The sequence below is a fragment of the Dicentrarchus labrax genome, unplaced genomic scaffold (genome assembly GCF_905237075.1).
Source record: "Dicentrarchus labrax unplaced genomic scaffold, dlabrax2021, whole genome shotgun sequence".
In the NCBI taxonomy this organism is placed as follows: domain Eukaryota; kingdom Metazoa; phylum Chordata; class Actinopteri; family Moronidae; genus Dicentrarchus; species Dicentrarchus labrax.
Genome location: NW_026136705.1, coordinates 9357278 through 9381596, shown reverse-complemented (window position 1 = coordinate 9381596; position 24319 = coordinate 9357278). Strand labels below are relative to the sequence as shown.

At 40.8% G+C, this 24319-nt stretch overlaps 1 protein-coding gene across 2 annotated transcripts; it reads right to left on the bottom strand.

Annotated features, from left to right (window-relative positions):
* Positions 1-2536: 2536 nt before the first annotated feature.
* Positions 2537-24172, bottom strand: map6a (microtubule-associated protein 6a). 2 transcript variants are annotated; one of them, XM_051400378.1, is made up of 6 exons: positions 24076-24172; positions 23139-23982; positions 8755-8968; positions 8348-8562; positions 4358-4468; positions 2537-3052 (listed from the first exon to the last, which is right to left on the bottom strand). In XM_051400378.1, exons 2-6 carry the CDS (start codon positions 23843-23845, stop codon positions 2905-2907), a joined length of 1395 nt encoding a protein of 464 aa, XP_051256338.1. In that variant the 5' UTR covers positions 23846-23982; positions 24076-24172; the 3' UTR covers positions 2537-2904. The 2 variants fall into 2 exon arrangements, with proteins under 2 accessions (XP_051256338.1, XP_051256339.1); XM_051400379.1 differs by lacking the exon at positions 4358-4468.
* Positions 24173-24319: the final 147 nt, after the last annotated feature.

The following is a 24319-nucleotide window of genomic DNA, read 5'->3' as shown; positions in this document are numbered from 1 at the left end:
TCAGTCCCCAAGTATTATTTTGTGAGGTTAAGATTGCTCAAATCTAGGTTAATAAGTGTTAAAATTGTTGTATGTAGATTTTATTGTTTAACATTGTTTTATCTCTAAGATAGAGACAGATGGACTGTGGACATTTAAAGAGACATTAAATATCAGTCATAACATCATTTTGACCAGAATTGTAGTTACAGCAGTTTGGCTTTGTCAGGGCTGAGTTAAGTGAAAGTGTACTTATATATGTATTATATATATATATATTCAAATACAGTTTTCTGTATAATCTCTTTCCATGAACCTTTAGATACATTTATAGTTACATATCAGTTCCTTTCAAGGAAATTGCAGGAAGTTATGGGACCTGTAAAAGGAAATGTAAACCAACTAGTAATAAAATGCTGTTTGCACATTAATGCAATAAGTGTCACAGCAAAAACTACAGTGATAGAAATGCAATATAGAGCTCTGACTGGCATTTCTCTTTCTACCATCAAGTATAAACAGTGTAACACAACAGAAAGATTGGTGATCCATTCACACTGTCCTCTTTGGATTTTGAATAATTTGTGAGTATTTGATCAAGATGGCTGACTTGCTGATCAAGGCTGACAGATTGAGTGTTTCTTGGGCACCAATGCTATGATGAGACCCCATATTTGAAGTTCACCTACGCTGTATGTGTACAGCACGATGCATTGTGTTGTTTGTATGCATATGAGGAGATATGAGCATAATCATATATATGGTGAGGAAGGGAAGCCTAGTTAATCAGAAGCAACATGAACTGCGACAAGGAAACAGCTTCTCTACACCAAAACCTCAAACCAGCTCCCTCAATCCCTGTCCTGCTTCTTCATCGCTCTTTCCCTTACGCACTGGACTGTAAGCCATGAATGAAATATGAGTACCTGCTTTATACAGGCACCCAAAAAGGTTGCCAAAAATCGCTTGTGCTTTTTAAGGAAAGTAGGGAATGCATCGCTCTTTCCTTTGTGTTGCTGACGTGGACATCAGACGGGAGTGTACAGTGAGTCCTAGTTTTTGTCTGGCAGGGATACATGTAGTTGAACAAGGAGAGTTGTTTGACAATGGACAAGCTTTCTATTTCCAGGCTTGTTGTTTGTCGGAATAAACAGGTACTGGGTCTTGAACCTCAGTACATGTTTTGGTACATACAGAAATGTGTCCATACAACAGACGACTGTCTTGTCAGATTCATAACCTTGTTCAAGGATTTTTCACAGATGGTTACTGATTAAAATCTAAATATTGACCATTTCTGACCATTTCATTCAGGCCAAGGTCTGGTACAACTGCTTGCGTATTGACAACATTTAAAGACCCCTCCAGCAGGGGCGTTTCCAGACTTTTTTGACTGGGGTGGCACAAGGGGGGCACTGACTTATGCAGGTGGCATGAAGTATGTGTCTCAGTTTTCCAGTCATTCCCAATTTATGCAATTCCAACACCTTTTTATGGACCTCAGTATGCAGAAGTATTCCCAACATGCTAACATGGCATGGTTGGTAACAATGGATGCTTTAGGTCATCCAGTTCCATATGATACCAGGATCTTCACTCTAGTTTTAAAATGGAGCCCACTACACCCTCTGAAAGACAGTGTGGGTGGCACTTGGGGTGACCAATGAGGTGGCACATTGGGTGACCCCCCCCTCTGGAAACACCCCCGCCCTCCATACACTTTGTAAAGTAGTCCACCGATTTAGCATTGCACTGCTATAACGTTTCTGGATTTATGAGGGACAGTGTGTAACTAAAAGGCTCAAAACGGATGCAGCAGAACCAGAATTACAGTCTTTTTTTATTCTACACATTCCTCATTAAAAAGCTAATGCCTACATTACACAGAATGCAACTTGGCTGCTGACAGTTCAGTCAGAGATCCGGCTGTGTGCTAGTAGTTGCTAATGTAACTTTGAGCAGCTAGCCTCAAGCAGAGATGAGGAGTGGGCTACAGCGGTGTGGTTAACTCACTTCTGTCTAACTCCACATGCTCAGAACTTTTTCATTTTCAAACTGGTAGTCTTTAGACCCATCGTTTTTTGAGGCAGTTTCTCAGACTTTATGCAGCCCACCCCAAATCGTGTAAAGAGACTTTGATGTGTTAAATCGGTGGAGTTCTCCTTTAAAGACATAGAATTTTGAATAATGTTTGAATAATATTTATATTACTCCTCAACATGTGTGTTTGGAAAAAACATGTTTAAAATTAAAAAAAAAAATTATTTTGGAAAAGATACCAAGGACTCAGGTTTCCTATTACTAGTATTGTAACTCTTCAAATGATAATCAAGTTCAATAATCATCCATGTATTGTTTTTCAGTGTTTCTATCACACCGTTTTCCCCCTTTGTCATGCACTTAAGCTTAATGGACCATTAAAGTGTCACATTGCATCCAAATTTAGGAGCTGTGTGCTTATGCTACATGCTGAACTCATCCTCACTTCACACCATACAAACCCCCTATTTGAAAATGACTGACCATACAACAAAAACTACAATACAGTATGGCAATCTGCAAGTTATGCTTATTTATTTACACTAAAACTGATAAATGTACAGTACAGGTTTTGTAATTGTTGTATAAGCACTTAATGGTGTGGTATTTCTAATATTATTGACATATTTGTTTTAAAGAAATTGCATGAAACCAGAAAGAAATGATGTAGCACCTTTGCAATAATGACATTGGTCAAACAGCAGTGAGCTTAGAGCCAAAACCTGTCTCAAACATGCGTGTTTCAAATATGTGAGCTCCCTCTTGGATAGCGGAGGTTTTTTTTGTGGGATTCACCTCTTTTCCTATTCCAACTTAGTTGCAAATACTAGACATTTACAGTACAGAGTAGCAGTCTCTGTATAAGGTGTATCTGCCTCTGCAGAACTAGTCAGTCTGGTTCCCATCTAGGGCAAAGCGTACGACTCCGCTGCTCCTCCGAGGTTCGGGTCTCTCCAGCAGTGGCTGTGGTTCTCCTCCAGCAGCACCCTGGGAATGATGATGACTGGGTCGGAGAGGCTCGTCTTTAGCATCTCTAGAAGGCAGCACATGGTTAAGGTACCAGAGAAGAAGAAGGAGACAGAAAGAAACACAGGATGAGGCATTTCTCTCAGGCGAACAACAAGGCATCGGGTTGAGCTGAGCACCCTGTGACCGCTCATTTTAGAGGACAATGTCAGGCTTCTGTTTTAGGGATGAAAACTGAACGGGAGACAACGGGTCTTCTTTGCCTGTTTGCTTATCACAAATATTATATAAGAATGCCTCGAGGCAATCTTGATGGAATCAAGTGACTTACAAATCATATAATGTATCACTTTGAAAGTTAGACTAAAAATCATTGTTATGGTAGTACACATGCAAATTAAAGCTTTTGGTTTCTTTCTAATGTTGCTTTGGACAGCTTTGCACGTTGATCAATACAGGGCATTGATTTCAATCCATACTCTGACCCATTCGATTAGTCACAGTGACATTACGAACTACAGGATGCCAATAGCGCAATGAGGGTCTCGGGGTGTTCTGTGAAAGAATAGCTACAAGATGCAGTACTCTATGGAGACATCCAAATCACATTTGAATGGAAATAAATTAGCAGTACAAGATAGAGTGAAGATCAACATGCACTTACAATTTCCTTTGAACAGTCCCTTTCCAAAGCAGAGCCGCTTCCCTCATTCCATTCATACTTACCCTTCATCTCATATCCAAGCTAACACTTAGATATTCTAGGTATAGTGCAGAGTCTAGATCAAATTATTAAACATAACATCAGATTGCAGGTCCAACAGAAAACAGTGGCAGCATGCTTTATAGATTGAGAATGAAAAAAACAGTATGAATCTTTTACCCAGTGATGAAGAGTGCTTCAGTTTATAGCGTGACTACATGAGTGACCTGCCTCATAAATGAGCCGAATGGGGATCCCCACTCTCCTCCCTGGGTGGATAACTCAACACTCATGCAGTTTGTTTTAACCATGAGGAGTGGGTGCATTACAGGAGCTGACAGAGGTTCGAGGATGGCTGGAGATGACTGAACTAAACCTGAGGCCTCCTTAAGAAAAGGCACCTTAAGGAGCCTTACATGTAGGGTGTGACAGCAGGCAGTCAGACAGCCACATCCAACCCCCAACCCCCACTATTCTAGTGTCCATATGGAAGAGAAATACAGAGGAGCTATGGTAGAGTAGACCAGAGATAATGTGGTGGTTCACCAGAAAAACAAAACTGTGCCACTGTAATAGTAAACAAAAGTAAATCACAAGTATGTATGAATGGGAATGAGTGGCATTTGTGGTTGTAGTCTATCTATCTTCGCCACTCAGGTGATTGATTACCTGGGATTGGGTAGTGCACAGCCCCACAGGTGTTGCTTTAGAGTCTGCACCCAGCCAATATCTCGGATTGGCTGGCAGAGTTGTATGTAGTGGTACTGTTTTAGCACAACCCTTCAAATGAATCAGAATGTCACTCATTAGCACACGACAAATTGGACACAGCATCATCCACATGTGACAAATACTCTAACCATGACACCCGACTAAGGATGAGAGAACAATGCAAATGTAATATCACACATTTGTGGTTGTTCTTTTGCATAAAGCAGCATCATTTGTACATTAACTATGAGGCCTAAGAAGCACATGACATCTTATTTTGGAATAAGTTTTTTGGACATCCTTTGACATGCATATTGCTCTATAAATTGGAGGAGTTCTTGGAATATATTAGAAAAATAATATATTCTTCAGTTCTCACATGAGGGCAACATGCAGGGCCTGCAGAGGATGTCAGAGCTCATGCCAGAATGCGGAGCAATCTTGGATAAGCATAGAAAGAAGTTGTGGGAGCAAAATTCTCTTCCATGTGGATTTATTTAATGTTGTCTGTCTCACAAAGACAAACAAGACAAGGAGAACAGACAGATACCTGCAATCACTAATCTTTCACCATTCTTCTTAACAAAAAAAAGCAAGAAGACACTGCTTTTTCTGCTTTTTGAATTTATTTGTAATGTTTCATTAAATATGAGCAAGCAGATAGAAACACAAGCACGTCACAGTCATTTTTTTTTGCCCAAAACATAACTTTCTTTACCATACTTTCTATCCTTATTTACCTAATAATCACAAAGATAGCACAGGGTGTGTGGTGTGCTAAGCACCGTTTACATTTACTGCCCCTATGAGCCCCCTCCCTTGTGTTACACAACAAAGGGTCCTCCCAACCAAAGGCTGCAAAATGCTAATGAGTCGGGCCCTCATCACTGATGGGGCACGTGCTCAGCTTGGATAGACATGGTGGTAGTGGTGATGGTTGCTGTCTCAGACACCACAGATAATAGAGACAGTACAGTTTCCACTCAGAATGGAGAGAAGGAGGCTGAGTGGCAGAGCTAATGAGAACAGTGAGGCGTGTGTGGGGGGTGGAGCACAATGATGGGTGGACCCGTGACAAGACTGTACAGTGCTCTTCTAATCCAAAAACAAAGACTTGAAAAAATTGTGTCTCTCTCTCTATATAATATATATGCTAAGACTCAGAGAAAGCAGCTGGATGCTTTGGACCAAGTGCAGACCCAGCCAACATGTAGCCCTGCTATAGTAATATATAGACAGATATAAGCTATATATACAAGAGAGGTTATAATTAGTTTTAACAGATAAACAGTTACAGTACAACTTACTTTATGTTCCCTTTTTCTACACGTCACTGAGGAAATTTGGATGAAACTTTACAGCTTGTTTTGGTTTGCTTTGCTGGATACCTCTTACACACAAACACGGTAGCAGCTGGTGCGGATCTAGAGAAATATGGGGTGGCAAGAAGATTTCACAGACTTTACAGGAAATATATGCTGATCACAGACAATCGCATCTATCAATATTTGCTTGGAAAAGCCCACAAATAAAGTATTTGAACTCAAAATGATTGTGACACATTAGTAAAGCATTAAAAAGGTGGCATTAGAAAGTTGCTATATTTCCAAATCTTCAGGCATTTTTTAAAATGTATTTCCTTTTTGTTTGTACTTAAAGCTGCAGTAGGTTATTTTTTTAACAAAAACTTTCACTATATCCAGACAGTAGAACATGAGACAGATAATCTGTGAAACAATCAGGTTTCTTGTAGTGCTCCTAATGACATCTGCAAGGATCAACCTGGCCTGAATGAAAACAACCAATCAGAGCAGAGAAAGACAGAGAGACACTTCGGTGGCTTGAAGATAGTTGATTGTTGAGTCTCATTCCCAGCGTCTATATTTGACTTCCTGGGAATTAGACTCAACAATCAACTATCTTTCTGGCTCTGATTGGTTGTTTTTGTTCAGGCCCGGTGAAAGTTTCAGCACATATGAGTAAAAGTTATTTTTTTATAAAAGTGACCTACTGCAGCTTTAAGCCACTAATCACTTCGTCTAAAATGTGTCCATTACAGATCATTAAATTCATTTCAGTTTTTAACATGTTTTTTTCAAAATCTGTCTTAATTAATTTGTTAAATTTGACAATATTTGTCACCACACTGGGGTGCCACCCCTCTAGATCCGCCCCTGGGTAGCAGCACCATGGTGAACTTGCCAGACAAAGCAAAAGTAAATCCAGTGCAGAATCAACATTTTTAAAATGAACTCAACCTCTCTACCTTATACACTTTAGGCCTAGAATTTGGTTAAAACAAGTAGAACAAGATGGATTCAGTAACAGAGAGTGATGAACAATGGAGTGCAAAGCAGAAGCAATTACACTTATTATTACATCACTATACCCTTGTTGTGGTGTATTCAAATAAAAGATGGTATTAACAGATTTAATTTATTATTTATTTTGAAACGCCTTGACCTTGTAAAGAAAAATGTCACAAATGGCAGTGAATTGTTTATGATTTATTTGCAATGTGTCTCTTTGCTTCATCCATACAGCTCCCTTTTTAAAGGTAATGTGAAGGTGCTATTAAGCAGCAATATGAGCCGTCTATCATCTCATGGCAGTCTAATCATATCGGTTATGGTCACCCTCGGCCGAGTGCATTTAAAAAAAGCCAGAAGGAGGTGTGCGTTTGAGTGCATGCTACTGCAACTGCATAACGTCTGTGAATGTTTGCAGAGTGCTCAGTCTTGTTAATAAAGACCCAGTTGGAGGTGATTACACTGAGTTATGGCTATTGAGATTGACAGGCTGTGTGCTCGGCAGACGGGATCCAACCTGAACCACACATTTTCCAGCTCCGCTGAACTCATCTCTCTCTGGTTCTGAGAAATGTTGTTACTCTAATGTTAAATGTCATTACAACTGCACGACAGTATTATTTAATTCAGTGGGAATACTCATCAGCTATGCAAATGACTGGTGTTTAATGCATAATCAGTTTAGTGTGACCCAGATGGGTAGTTGGCAACAAATTGGGTGTTACAAAATAGCATTGAGTGAAGAAAAAATACCACTGTATTAATGGGTTTTACATGAGCGGAGCAAACTCTGAATGGGAGAACATGGTGTTTTCCTTTGGATGAACTGAAAACAATTTTATGTAGCCGACAACAGTTCAAAATGAGACATTGGATTACAAAATCATATTTGACAAAGCGTTGTGATATTGGCCAACAGAGACTTTGAACCCTGTGAGCTCTACGATGAACAGAGAACAGCAGCAAAAATGACAGAGCAGGTACAAAACAAGCCGTGGATCAGACACTGATGGCTAACCAAGCGGGACATTTATCAAAGATTTTCAGATTTGCTGTTAATTTAGCAAGAGCAGAAACAATATCCAAAGTGCCAATTTGATTATCTTTTCTCCAAAAACAAAATGATTGGGGGGGGAATCCTTGATAAACTCAACAAAGCAATCTGCTGGGTTGATCAAAGCCAACCCTTCAGATTTGCTTGTCGGTGGGCCCATGCAACAAGAGCCATCCATTGGCTAGCCAGGCAGCCAGTAGCCATGGCAACCTGGAGATGGAGGCGAGCAGAGTGGGGGGTGGTGGGTGGCATCAAATGGCGACGGATGCTCCCGCCCACTCGTTACTATAGTGATCTAACATAGCGTGAGGTGGGAGGAGCAATGACATGTCATGTCTCAACCCCAACATCCTCTTTTATTATTACTGTACAAACATAGCCAAGAGGTAGTGAGAGAGGACAGAGAAGAAGAATGACTGAGAGACTGAACAAAGAGGAGAAGAAGAAAGACTGGAGGGGGAAACAGAGGGAAAGAAAAGAAAGATGAGAATAAAGATGATAACCGTAATTAATTTTGCAGCCTCTGTGTTTGTTTTCCCCCCAAAATAAGAAATAAAAGGAGAAGTAGTGCTAAATGATTTTTACTCTTTTGCCTCAGCCAGTTTGTTGTTCATCTCTTTACTTTTCTCCTTGTCCCCCACCGCTGGCCGGTTCTCGGGCTGGTTCTCCGAGGTCGTCTTCTTGGAGCCCTTCAGTGCAGCACTCTGCTTATCTTTGGCTTTCTTCACAGGCTTGCTCTGGCCTGCCGCCTTGACTCCAGGCCTTTTGGATTTAGAACGAGTGGGACTATACCTGTCAACCTAAGGATGTCGGACAGCGGAAATGAGTTTCCTGAGCTGAAATGCCTCAGTTATGACTTGTCATTTCTAAAACTGTGTTGTGCAATGAGATGAGCATTACAGTAATACAAAGATTTGTGGAGCTCCCCTTTGTTCCCCCCTCCCTAAATGAATCTGAAACCATACTACAATGTTAGAAAGGTGTGTTCTCACCTGTTTGATGGGGTCTATGTAAGGCTCGCTGTACAAACTGCGTATCCTCCTCCTATCCATGGCCTTGTTGTCGGCAGGCTGCAGCGGGGCTTGGCCCTTGAAGTTGGCACTGTAGCTAGTCTCTAGGCTGGCCTTCCCAGTCGGTGGCAGGTACTGGGACTTGGCCCGGATCATCTTTGCCGGCTTCACATCTCTGTAAGCCTTGTACTCAGTTCTGGTGGAAAGAAAGAAGTCACAAGAACAAGCTTTTAAACCCATCAGTAATGATTATTAAGGGCAGATGAAAGTGACAAGTTATGGGGATGCACTGATATATTGCATATCAGTCGATATTCACCTTGTTGACTGACATTGGACAATCTGCAAAAAAGGTGCAATATCAGTTTTGTTTGGTTATTTCCAACTTGGATATTGGAGAAATAATCACCTCTGTTTTTACCAGCACTGGCACAAATGTCACACAGACACCAATGTGCACCATGCAGCAGCACAGACAGTGAGTGGCTGTCTCACATCTTGGATGAGAAGAAAAACAGACTGCAACAAGGCAGAGATGCTTATCTTTGTAGATGTCTTTGTTTCCCTGGCACAAAAGGTGAATAAATAACAACAGAAACATCTCTTGGCCAGATTGTTATTTTAAACATCAATATCAGCCCAGAATTTCCCAATTAGTGCATCCCTAACAAGTTACCTTCTGGGTAATTCATTTCTGAAAATTCTTCTGATAAACAGAAAAAAAGAGCAATAACTAGGATACTTTTAACTTAAGAGGTCTCTGCTGAAAGGAATAGTTTGACTGCTGTCTCTATGCTAAATATGAAGCTTAAAGTCTGAAATGGGGTAAATTCCCCTGAAGTCTCTGCTGGTTGCCTGGCAACCTCACAGCGACACAAGACTCCAAGAAGTCACTTCACCCAACCCATAATCCCCCATAAAACAACAACTTGCCATTTTAACACTGGCTTCCAGTCTGTATGCTAAGCTAAGTTTACCAGCTGGTTGGAGCCTCATATTTAAGGGACAGATATGGGAGTGGTATCGATCTTCTCTCAACTTCTAAAAAGAAAGCAAATAAGCAAAATGTCTAATTATTTATTTTTCTGAAAACCTTTTCCCAATCTCATTTATGCTCCATCGTTATACCTTTTCAATGTTTCTTATATTTCATAAATATGACTGTCTTTTAAGTTCCTTTTGCGGCTGACATCGCTAGTATAATTATCCCTGTGCAAATCAGTGATGGGTCTGTACATGGTCTTTTGTTGGTGACCTTGAAAACCTTCCTTGTTGCAACACGAAAATAGATATTCATTTTATTGTTTACTGTTTATACTGTTTGTTTGCAATCCCTGTCTAGAGAAAATGAATGTGAAGTGAAGTGGTGCATTACTACAGTAGGATGGAGTATGTGGGAGGAGGTCTGCACCACAGCCTGATGGTGTGATATTCTGTAGTCCTCACACAGCAGTTCTGAAGAAGGTCAGCAGTATGGCATTCACACAGAGCAGGCTGGCCTGCAGCATGTGTTCTGTATCAGCCTCCTCACATTTAAAGGCCGATGGATAGCTGTACCACAGAGGACAACCGCACCACAGCAGCTTATACCAGGTGCATATTAAAGCTGTTTACTCTATCACACTGCCTCACTCCGTCTCTCTCTCTGTATCACTTACATTTTTCTTCTCTGCAGTGGACTGTATCCCCTCAGCATTACTCATTTATTCATTTGCAGTAAACTACCATATGTTCCAGATACAGAAACTGTATGAGAGCTGCAACTAACATTTTTTTTTATTATTGATTAATATGCTAATTATTCTTTCAATTAATTAATTTTTTACTTAACAGCAAAATTATGTCATCAAATTGTCCAACCAACACCTGAAGATGTTAAACTTTATTATCACACACAAAACTTTGTCACTGCAGTTGATCAGTTTATTGGACCATTACGCACTAATATCAAACCCACTGCTAAGAATATGGGTATCATCTTCGACCAGTATAAGACATTTGACCTTCATGTCACAAAACTTGTCCAGTCCTGTTTCCTGCAGCTACAAAATATAGCAGAAATCCGAAGCTTCCTGTCCTCCAGTGATCTTGAACAAGTAATTCACAGCTTCATTTTCTCCTGTCTAGATAACTGTAACTCCCTCTACACGTGCCTCAGTCAGGTTAACGTTTACAGTTAGTACAAAATGCAGCCGCCAGACTTTTAACCAGAACCAGCCTTCGGTCCCACATTACTCCTGTTCTTGCATCCTTTCATTGGCTTCCTGTAAAATTCAGAATCAATTATAAGATCTTACTGATTACATATAAGGCACTTCATGACCTTGCCCCCAGTTACATTTCAGATCTCCTTGTTCCTCATTCCACTCCTCGGCCACTTCGCTCCTCAAATCGTGGCCTTTTATCCGTTCCACGCTCTAACTGTAAAACTAAAGGTGATCGTGCCTTTGCTGTTTTAGCCCCAACATTGTGGAATAGTCTTCTCCATTCACATAGATTCACTGAATCTGTGGACTGTTTTAAGCGGCTGCTCAAAACCCTCCTCAACAGGCAAGCCTTTTTATAGATCTCCTTGTTTGTTTCCTCGTCTGTCGTCTCTTTTAATAAAATTTTTTAATTTACATGCTCCCTATGTATGTTTGATTGGGTATGGTTATACCCATATGTATATTTATTGTTTGTAAAGCACTTTGGACCTCTGTGTCAAAAAGGTGCTATATAAATAAAACAGACACACAGAAAGAATCAATCTGTCTCTCAGATGTCTAAATATCTGAGGAGGAGGCTTCTATTCTATCTGGTCAATTTGTATGAACCTTGGATTTCTCTTAGTTTACTCCTGATTGTCACAGCCAGAAACAAAGCAAATACTTTACATTTGCTCCTGTGATAGAGATGTACTTGTACCATTATACAGCTCCATAAAAAATGATCTCAAGCATATGACTGTGAATGACTTGTCCAACAGTAATATAAAACAGTACAACCTGCCATTAATCATCGAGAAGAAAGAAAATATGTACACATCGCAGTATTTAAGTCCTCATTCAAAACATTAAAAAGGGTTCTTTATAGTTAAGTCTTGCCTCTCCTGCAATAGGATGCCGTGACGCCAGAGATAATACAAAGGAAAACAACAGCACTCTGGTTTAGGCCCGTCAGATGACACCTATCAGTCGTCCCTTGTGGCTCCAGCGAGTCACAAACACATAAACTCTGCGAACCCCAACGCAGCACAATTCGGTGTGAGCACTGAGCAACTGTAGCCAAGGCTCAGTGCAAAGTGTCTGTTCCCTGTTTCAGTAAAGAAAGGCACTATAATAGGCAACATCACTAAGTGTGGATGGAGGAGCAGACAAGGCCATCATTCTGTACTAGAGCCTCATTAGAACCATTTGTAAGCCCAAGTCATACAGAAAGACATTAAATCAATAACTGGCAGCTATGGAAAACAGCCTTGGAGACTGTGTGATTCTGTTTAATGTAACGCATGTAGCAAGGACAGGAACATTGATCTGACATCTTTTAATGTATTGCACTGCGGAGGGGCTTATGAGATGTAGCTGAGTTGCCTTACACCACGGTGTGAAAGCTGGGTTCTGACCTCAAGTGTTCTTGTGCTGGGTTGTCATGGGACAGCATGTGGGAGTGAAGATAAACAACAACAACAGGTTGTGTGCACAGTCCTGCTTTTAAGGATTTATGAGTCTATTTCAGTCTATTTTTAGGGGTTTATAATTTTGTTGCTGCCTACAGTATGTTGGTACGACTGGTGAATGTACCTTGAGTAAACTGCTGCCATGGTAGCATCTCTGTGAGGCTGTAATTAGCACTTAACTCAAACTACAGCAAAGGCTGATAGGACTGTCTTTAGTTTTGTATGTATTTGGTTATGAACCAAATTATAATCTTGCCCTGATGATGGTGCTGGAGGAAGTTAATTCATAAACTACAGCCATGTTGCTAGCATGGTTAAAAATATGAATTTCATGAAAGTTGCTCAAGTATTTCCTCTAACCTTCTTGAACAAGACAACGGACATTTACAAATTATTCAACAGATTTTCAATTAAAACCCAAATGCTCTAACTCTCATCTTCATAACTAGTTGCCATTAATCTAATATTAAAATTACACGTCAGACGTTAACATTTAAGCTGTTCATTTATTACACCAAACTGAGGCGTAATTTTACCATAATGTGAAAAGCAAACTATTTCTGACACAAACAAAGGCTGCTGACAGTGACATGACTGCTGAATACAGAAGTCCTTCCAGTGGTGCAGGGGAGAGGTGGAAATCACACAGCGAGCAATTACATAACAGGACTGAAGTCCACTTTCAATGCTCAACCGGGCAAAGAGGCCACAATGCAAAGACAGGTTACACAACAATGTCCAAGGCCAAGGGTATAAAGCACCCACATGACACCACAGGGTGTGTGTGTGTGAGAAAGACAGAGAAAGAGACAGATTGTGAGCAGGGTTCACAGTGTGAAACACCGGTCTGTACAGTAACATTGCTACTATTCATAGACATATGACTGTGTAACAATAACGCCAGTGTCTCTGTGGTCAGCGTGTACTTGGTACTTGTTTAAAAAATGAGAGCTAAAAAAGCATAATTGGTTATTGTCAGTGGGCTGTATCTGCTGCATCGAGCTACATATCAGTGGAAACAGTGTGATGTTCACATGAAGCTTTCAGCTCTGGAAATATTATCTCTGTGCTCAATGCCACAGGAGGTAGCGTTATTATTTTCTTTATTCTTTTATTGATATTCATTTTCTTTTAAATCGTTTCACGTCATAGAAGGTGTTATACCAGGAACTAGTCAGAAAGAATGCTTCTCCTCACTCAGCTTTATTTGCCATGTTTTCGGCTATCTTGCCTTTATCAGTCATGAGACACCACAGATAATAAATATACAAAGTAATCATCTATAAAAACATTTTTCCAGATTCAACCGGAAACGACCTTCTGACACCACTGATACAGTCAGCTGAAAAGGTTTGTTGAAGAAAGCACAGTGCACTGGAGGAGGGTTGTGAGACATGTTTGATATATATGATAAAACATATGATACAACATTTTCTTTCACAAAACTATTTACAACATCCAAAACATTCACAGTTTTCTGCTTGTAAATGAAGTCTGAATTCTCTGAATCTTCTCTACTTTATTACTTTGGAAGATGTTCAGACCTGTGAGTCACTGAGGCCCAGGCAGTGCTATCATACTGCCTGAGACTTTTTGCTGTTTGACTAAAACTATTTTGGAGGGCTGACCCTACTGACCCGCTGCGGTGGAGGGGTTTTGCAGAGAAAGACCTCATCACTACAACCAAACACTGGCACTGACGGGGGTGGAATCACGCCAGGGCACAGCACTGCTGAGCTTCATGCAACCCTGCTCTAACATGGCACAATCTGGACCACTCACCCAGGGAGACTCACTAGAGAAAAAGAATAAAGACAAATTCCTGCAAATGTCTGCAATCGGGATCAAACAGTGTCGAGCCGCAGAAGCTGTCTCACAGTTAACAGTATGATGACAGATTATTGGTGGGCCACGTAGAACCAGCCAGGAGGATTAGAGTAAAAAAGTCAAATCAAATTTGCGTCAGTAAAGGATTCCCACTGAGAAAGAAAATCAAACTGTTAAAACCCTCAATCAATAATGTGAAGGAAGCCTTTTATTGCAAGCTGAGCCTCTGACAGCTCCCTGCAATGCAAAAGGGCTACAGTAAAAATATAAACACAACATCAAGTGCTCCACACAACATACTATAAAGCAACATCAGGAAAATATGAATAAGTCATCCTTGCAGTGCCCTACATTTTACAACTGTATATAAACAACACTGTTTGTGTCTCACATGTATCCATTTATGGATATCATAATCAAATAAATCCTAAATCTGTACATAATTTAAATTAGTGATAACATGATTTGTGGAGTAATTTAAATAATTCCTAAAAGGTATGACAAGGAGTTTTTTATCTCAATTTTATACTAATGCCTCTATATGACTTACATAAACAAACAAGACCATCAGCGAGAAGACTGGCTGTTTCTATACAGTTATTCTTAATGCCTGCCATCAGATCGCATTGGGACGGATTCCCCTTGAAATCAGACGAAGAGGTGGTGGAAACACTGTCCACATGGGCCGTCAGAATCAACACAAAATGAAAGTTCTTTTAGGGGCTTATAATTAAAGGTCCAGTGTGTAACATTTAGGAAGCTCTTTTGGCAGAAATTGAGTATAATATTCATAGGTATGTTTTCATGAGTCTATATAATAATCCTCAAAAAATAAGAAATGGAGTCTGCCATGTTGAACCGCCATGTTTCTACAGTAGCCCAGAAGGGACAAACCAAACACTGGCTCTAGATGCAGTGTAAAATGGAATTTGCCTTTGAGTGTGACTCTGTGTTAGAAATTCTGTAAGCCATAAATACATCTGTGCACACACTGCTGAGACAAACGTCTGTGCATTTATCATCACTGATGGTGACCACAGTGATTCTGGCTCTAAGTCTACACCAGTGCTGGCCTGAGATAAAGAGCTGGCCCGCTTCTCTCAGAGTATTCCAGAGGATCAATCTGCCCACGCACAATACTGTAGCTTCACTTCCTAACAGTGTTTCTTAGTGTGTCAGAGCCTGGCTTCTGGTCAATACTCCCTCCCTCCACTGGGACCAGTTGGCCTCATCTCTATCTCACAGCCTCTCTGGCTCAATGGAAATAGCTACACTGAGAACTGCAACAGTATATTACAGTACTTTTCTGAAGGTTGCAAAAGGTTACATTTAAGACCATTATTATGGGATTTAAGACCTATTTCATGTCCATACTGCCAGAAAAGGCCAAAAAAACTGAATATTGGATTTAAAAAACCTTTTAAAAATATTACCATCAAACACACTATAGCAACCATTTTAAATGAAGGAATGTTGATTTGAGTGGGTCTTTTTCACAAAGTGCAGGTTTTTAGTTATTTACACAGGTCAGAGTTCAGTTACAACTGCAGGTTTAACTGGCTACAGTATCTTACATAACACATTCATATGCTGAAGATTTTTCCTTGAGAATTAACTGTAATCAGATATGATTCAATTAGATTAGATTGATTACATAAGATGGTTAGCTTTAGCTGGCAGAGCTCTGAATTGATGCAACAAATGAATATCAGCTGAGATATAAGGATTACATTTAGTACATTCAATCTCACTCAACTAAACCACACTGGTTTTATTTTTAGAGAAAATCTAAATGCATTTTTACTACAAATCAGTTACTTGTTGACATGAGAGATAACAACTGCAGTTTTTTTCTAATTCATCCCGTCTTCCTGTCTCGGAACTGAAGTGGAATGGGTGTTTCTGCATTCACTGCTCGTCAGTAAGAACATGAGGCTTTGCTGGCTCTCTAAGAGGATCATTTTTAAATCCACCAGAATCCATTGGCCTCTTTACAGTGTACTGTCTGGTACCAGAGGTGCTATCCACGCTCTGTAAACGTGACATAAAGGACAATTTGAACATCCTTGTGTGGGAGAGGGAGGGTCTGATGTGCCCAGGTGAGAGACACGAGGAAAGAAAATCAAAAGAAGAAGCTCCTGAAATTGTGCTGCTGTAAAAAATGGCGAGCTGTGATACGTGACACAAATTAAAAAGAAAAATTAATGCCTCCTCAGTCTCTCTCTCCCCTCATGAACTCAGTGAACCTGCATTACCTGCCGTACTGTCTGCGATGAAACTCCACTCTCATTTGTCATTCTCGGCCGTTTGCTTGATAATTCTTCATGCAATGTGCTCTTTGAATGTCTTTTATTAGATGCCACGCATCGCATAATGGAACAAATAGTTCTGACAAGATGAAGAATGTCCTTTGTCTTTTATAGTAGTGCTGGTAGCAAAACAAAAACACTAACAAAGGCTCCAGCAGCAGCTTCTGACTAAGGACTTAGGACTTATTCTCATGCAAAAAATTGCATTTTAAACATAAAGTAGCGAGTTGGTGGCGAGATGAAGGTTGGATGGGGCTCGTGACTGGGAGGTTGTTGGTTGAAAACGCTGCACCAATTCAGGCAAGAAAGGAAACAGTTAACACAGTGGTTGGCAGAAAGGAACTATAGCTGCCTTTAGCATTTCCCAGGTGCACTGCAGAAAATAACCTTTCTGTTCAGGAAGCTCTCTGCGGATAAATAGAAGTTTATAAAAACAGCCTCGTCAGAAAATAGAGCTGAGGGGATCAGGACTTCATTTAATTGATCTGGTTCAAACCAGCATAATGGAATGGAGGGCTGGCTATGAACAGGCAGTGAACGTGGCTTCGTTGCATCCTTCTGCTGAGTATGTGGACTGAGTAGGAACGTTTCACTGCAACCACAGCCCAACTGAGGCCAATAACGCTATCTCAGTTTAAGAAATCTGTATAAAACAATTACATAAACACAGAACATTATAACACACAAGTAGGTCCAAATGATTTAAGAAAAATTAATTGCAATTTTTCTGACCAATTTTAAGATTTCAGATGAATTACTAAATTATTGTCCAGTGTCTAAATCTCACCCCTGGCAAAGAGCCTTGAAACAGGAATCATCGTGCTTATCTAGACTGCAACTGTATTCTTCAGCCACAGCAGTCATGACATAGTATACTTACTGTCATTACAGTTCAAAAGTATGCTCACAAGACCAGATCTAAGGACTGTTTAACTTAAGTTATTTCTAGGGGAAATACTGAAATTGGGAAGATTGCCTTCCACTACTTTGCACCTTATAAATGGAATGAATTACAGAGGATTTTAAAACTCGGATGCCCATTTTGTTTGTCTGGTTATGTTTGTTTTTCTTTCTCTCCACTGTACTAAGGTCTCCCTTGCAAAAGAGCTCTCAATCTCAATGAGATTACATGATTAAATATAGATTATGACTGTGTCAAGCATTACCACAAACTTGTTATTACTCCATTTCCAAGTAAACTTGCCTCAGTAACATAAACATGTAACAGTTTAGACACATTTAAGATATTACATTAGTGGTATACTTGTCATTGGTCAATAATGAAATGACAATAAAGTGGCATGAAATGTAGTGATAACAGCTGCACAGTGGGGCAGTTATAGTAATAATGGCAAATTGTTGGTAATTCACGTCTGACAGTGTTTTGATGTCAGACTCACAACACTGAGGTTGCAGTGTATCTGCTTGAGCTAACATTAGCTGCTCAAAGTGACAGGACAGACTGTTTCACAGCTCTGAATCCTGGACGCCTCAATTCAGAGCTTTTAAGGTTATTAGCTTGAAATAATAATCTTGCCCGTTATAGCGGAAGGTTCCAACAACTGTGTTCAACTGTCTGTCAATAATGCTCAACGACTACAGGAGCCACCTGCTAGCTGGTCTAAAATGAATGTGAAGCGATCACCTAAAAAATGCTTAATGTACAAAAATACTTGCTAGTATAAAAAGAGCACAGAACCTCCTTATTTTTTAAAACTTTGAAAGGTCCAGTGTGTAACATTGAGGAGGATCTATTGGCAGAAATTCAATATAATATTCATAGGTATGTTTCATTAGTCTATTATTATTATTATTATTATTAATAATATAGGAGTTGTTTTTGTTACCTTAGACTGAGCTGTTTTTATCTACAGATGCTGCGGGTCACCTTCCGTGGAGCCATGTTGCACTGCCACATTTCTACAGTAGCCCAGAAGGGACAAACCATACACTGGCTGTAGATAGGGGCGTTTTTCGCTATGAAAAAACATATCTTTGGCATTTCCGTATTGCAATTTTTTGTTGCTTGTTTTCTGACACTGATCTGCAATGAGCTTATATCGGCATTATTCTTAGTGTATTTACTTAGTGTAAATGTACTTCATTATTTATTAACAATTTCTTCTAAAACAGAAACCTTTCTGCTGTTATGCTGTCTTCAGGTTATTGGTAGTATGAGCATAAACCAGGGGGAAGATACCTGATCAGGACTGATCTTCCTCCTGCTGTCAGTGGGTCAAATGCTTGATGCCAAGCAAACAACTACAATAACTGTAATGCTGACATCAGTGCATGGGCTTGACAACATATTTAGGCCAATTCTTTTTCCACTCTGATGACATTTTTGGTGATAAATGGTCCTTGTTTCTGTGCCACAGCAGTACTCATTCATCTCTGTTGTGTAATTTAGTGTAGTGCTGGGAAATAATCCAATATTATCATTTAGTTACTGTCACTATAATCTCATTATAATGATATCAAGAAAGCTAAAACATAATTTGACACAAATGTATTTTTGGGTGCATGTTTTTATATGTATATTCTATTGTGTGTGTGCGCGCACACACTGTGTCTACATTGTCCATTATATTAACCCACAGTTGACCTGCTTTTAGTCTCTGCTTGCAGAGGAAGACAGAGGGTTGACTGGGCTTCTGCCATTTCATGCCATGTGGAGGGAAAGTGCCCTGGGCTGCACCCTGCTGACTGCTCTACAACCTCGGGACGGCAGCAAGCACCAAACAGCTGTAAGACTCACTCACTGATACCACAGTTCACCTCTGATAGCTGTGTCATACTTCAGCTAGGGTTCCCGTATCAACTCAAATCTGCACACTGACAACAATGAGCCATAATATACTAATGTGCATCCTTTTATGTGTATCAAATAAAATGTTTTATTTATTGTATTCAATATAAATGCTGCTGAGATATGCCTCTTTAAGATAAGACAGAGAATAAAACATCCAGTGCTCCTAAAACCCTAAAAATCCACTAAAAACCTGAAAAAAGCTAAAACAACACAGACATCAAGGCTCGGGTGCAAAATGGATCACATATATCACATCATCTCACACTCACACAACCTACAGCCTTGCCAGAACCTGAATGCAACCAATAACATCAATGCACAGCTTCAAGAGACATGCGCACAGTGACTGTGACGTGCGTGACTTAATGCTCATCCGTCCACCAGTCCCCATCATCCTCCGGAACGTTGCATAATAGGACAAAGATTAGCCCTGCAGACCTAAACATCAGCAGTGTTTGACTACAGCTCCACACTGACCTTTTCATATATTTGTGTGTCTGTAGGGAAAACCTGACTGCTCTGTAACATTTCCACATGCTGTGTGTACCTCTGAGTCGCTTGTTTCAAGAACACAGGCTTTCATTTAGTTTGTGAAACAACTGTTTTCCTAAGAATAAGTGATAAATTAGTCACCCCTAGATAAGTCAGAATTGTGGAAAAAGTCACATTTCTCAGGTCAGCAATGCAACATCTAGAAACAACCTAGCTTTTATCTTCTAATGGACCTCCATTTTTTAAGATTTTCTCCCAGGCAAGGCCAGGAAATCCGGGGTGAAGGGGGTTTAGAAAAAGGAAAGGTTAGGCATTTTTCCTTTTTGCTGAAGGGAGAGTTTTTGGGTGCTATTTCTGCATCCTAACAACATCCAAAACAAGTAATAAAAAAATTAACAATGTCTCTTGGCTCAAAACTAAAGAATGGCTGGAATATCTGGTAACCAGGATCTCTTAAGTTTGCAATCATTTTGACAATTGACAATTTCATTTTTACTGTGCAAGTCGGTGGCTATATCAAAATTATAATAATAATTAAAGCTGCAAGCAGCGATGGACGGGACCTCGCACTCCACGCAACTCGGGGCGTGCTGCGGCCACGTCACGTGCCATGTAACACGTGCGGACTACGACATGAAAATCTCACGTAAATCAGCTCAAAATAGCCACGCAGCACTTACTTCCTGTTGCCAGTAGGTGGCGCTATCACTATGTCTAAATATTGTCATGTAGATGTGTTCAGGGCGGGACTCTTATCAGACATGTTAAGTTTGGAGCCGATTGGACAATGTACACTCAAGTTATAGCAAATTCGTGTTTTGTGGCGGTACATCAAAATTTCCCGCCACGCTACAGACACGCCCCCTCACCGCAGTCATCACATATAATCAACAATGTGTTTTGCATTTCATAAGTAAATTTCAGCTGGGTCTGATCATCCTGCTAGGAGTAGAACATGAAAGTATAAAACGTGATACTTCCTGTTGCCACTAGGTGGCGCTCTGACTATTACTGAATATTATCACATAGACATGTTCAGGGCGGGACTCTTATCGAACATGTCAAGTTTAGTTGCAGTCGGATCATGTACGCAGAAGTTATGACGAATCCCTCTTTCATGGTGAAGGTTTGAAATTGGATGCCACGGGACGCCACGCCACGGGCACAATGTTGGACGAAAAAAACTGACTGAATGACAAAACATGAACAGCGTTCATTCAGCACCATTTTTTGACTGTACTGACCAATTTTGAAGTAGATCCAATAAAACGTGTAGTAGGAGTTAGTTAAAATAGAAGCCCTGAAATGCCAAAAATGACATCACAGTGTGACATTCGTTCAAAATGGCCAACTTTGACGGCACGCCACGGTCACGCCCTTCAATGTACAGTCAGAAAATGAACAGTGTTCATTCAGTACCATTTTGTGACTGTATTGACCAATTTTGAAGCAGATCCGATAAATTCCCTCGGAGGAGTTCGTTCAAATACAAGCCCAAAAAGTCAAAATGACCACAAAATGATGAAAATTAAAAACTGAAATTGCAGACTTCCTGTGGGGGTTGGGGCATGGGTCCAAGAGGCTTTTCTGCTTCTTTTATCATGATACACATGCGTAGCAATTTTCGTACATGTGGGCCTTACGTGTCTTGGGGGCTGATTCGGGGGGGCGTGGCTTAGACGTTTGGCGGCGCCCGTGCACGGGGACAATGTCATATCGGTATTTTAGCTACGTTTGAATTTTGTGCAAATTTTCATGCCATTTTGAGGATGTTGCAGGGGCCAAATATGCGGTCGAAGTCCCAGAGGTATAATAATAATTCCTAGAGGAACAATAGGGTCCTTGCACTTGTTAGTGCTCGGTCCCTAATAATTCCTAGAGGAACAATAGGGTCTTGCACTTTCAGTGCTCGATCCCTAATAATAATTCCTAGAAGAACAAAAGGGTCCTTGCACTTTTTAGTGCTCTGTCCCTAATAATATAATAAAGATAAACATGTAACATTTCCGCATTAAAATGTCTATAAATGTTATATATTTTGTTGAGTTTCCAACAGTGTTCAAACCCAGAGGAATTCATCATTTTAATGTATTCATTCATTTCATGGTGCATTTCCTACTTGCCTCTAGTTGCTATAATTTCAGGGTAAATGCGGAGAAGTTGGATACATCAGAGGGTGAGGAAAAGAAGTCGGCGAACGTGACCAATGTAAGGTGAATAAAACTTTAATACGTAACCACAATTTCTGCCTGAGTCATGTCAGATAGATTTTCACCAGCACTGGTTGTTCAACAATGGAGATAACAACTCCCATAATGCCACATGACTTCACAATGTCATCAAACTGTTTTTGTTTTGTTATTGTTTTGATGTGAGAGACCCTCTAACAGCAGATAATTACATACTGTACGTTAAATAAATTTAGAGACAAACTGAGTGCAATCATAAATCTTAAATTATCTGACTCAAACATTCACTGTACCTGTAAATTATTTACTTTCACTGCTGACATTCAGGTTTCTTTTGAAAAACATAACATCATTAAAAACACATCTGTGTATGCCGTGCATACTGTAATGACATACCCACCTACAGCATGTAGGCTATACACAAATATTTTTTCCAGCATCACTATTGTCTTACTGCCTACAAATGTTACGGTTGTTGTTTATGATTATATATGTATGTATATATATATGAACATGGTAGTTTAGGTCTATTTTGTTGAGCTTGTTAACCTGTTTATTTATGCTGGTCTGTGGATGTACATTGAGAGCAACATAAAAGCGGAGTCACATTCCTTGTATGTGTATAAAAGTGATTATGATTTGTGCAGTTGTTTATTAATGAAAAAAATAATTGTGTAAATTTCAGAGTTATATTGCTTTAAAATATTGGGAGGGCGTTGCAGTTGTTCTCCTAGTCAAGGGGAGGGTCCAAAAAAATAATGCTGGGTGGGCTTTATTTTTAAAACGTGAAAAATGAATATTGTTACTCCCTCCCCACCGCAATACAGACTGCAATTGTACAGTCCCTAAACATTTTCACCTGACAGCAGATTCATTGGTCGATGGGCATTTATAGTGTGTAAAAAAGTCTTTTATGTCTTAATAAAGGATTATTATTATTATAGTAAAGTATATATACAGGCAGTAAGTATCTATTTCTGCTACATCCTCCAGCACAATCTCAGTTTTGACCCCTGTGACCCTTCACGGTCGCCTGAGGACTCTGGCAGTGCACCATGACAGTTAGTGTGTACACTCACTTGTACGAGCTGCCGCCTGCGATCTCCTCTTTGATCTGTCTGTTCACCGCATCCGCCGCCGCCCTCCCTTTGCCCTCTCCTTCCACCTTCAGGACAACTTTCTTCACCCCCTCCTGTTTACTGGACTTCTTTTTCCTCTCCTGGCCCTGGAGGAGGTCTTTCTCCTGCACCTTGTCGGCTATAGCACTCTTCTCCACACCGCTGTCCGCATCCGCCGACGCCAGGTGCTGTTTCGCGTGCCTGGACCTGTCCGGTGCCCGGTCGTCGGTTGACTGCGGTTTTGGTATCCAGGGGTGGTCGTACCTTTTCGGGATAGGCCAGGGCTTGTAGTCCTTCTGGTACTGGGTCTCGCTGTTGAACGGTGTTTCCGGTCCGTGGTACTCGTTCTTGGGTTTACAGCTCGGTTCGGGTCTCACTTTCCAGTGCTTAAAGTCCTCGCGCATCACCGAGCTGCACACGCGCTCCTCGGAGACGCACCTTCGCGGCGCGCGTGCCGCCGTCTGGGTGCGGGTTTCTGCGCGAGACGGCTGCGTTTCTATGGCGACCCGGGCCTGGGAAGGGTGGAGCGGCGGCTGCAGCTGGATGTGCTGCATCTCAGAGGCGTCCGTGTACTTGGTGAAGACCAAAGGCACCGCAATGTCAGCCTTGTCCAGCTGGTTCCAGAAGCGGGCCATGCAGCACGCCCGGCTGATACAGGGCCACGCCATGGTGAGCTTTACAGAGCTCCACTACAATTCAATCGGCACCGGGTCCAAAACGAACAAAAATAGGTCTGTACACTCCGGTGTCCTGATGTGAGAGAAACAAGATGTCCGTGTGTCACGCTGCACGGATGGCTCCAATACTGTTGACGTTAGATTTGGTTATTAAATAAATCCATTGTGCTTCTAAAATACACAGAATTTTTAACAAGTTTGATAAAAACAAGCGTACTGACGTTTGCTGTGCTTCCCTCGGTGCCCGCTCTGTCCCGTACGTCCTGCTACATCACTCCACGGCAGGGCTCTGCTAGGAAAAACTGCCCCGCCCGCCTGCTCAGCATCCCGGAGACACAGAGTTGAAGCCGCCGAGGAGGAAAATAAAAATCAAGTCAGAGAGAATATCAAAGCAATTCCGGTGCGCATGTCCTTAGCCACAGACACTCAATTAGGGCTTTTATTTTGAAAGTTAAACATCAATTT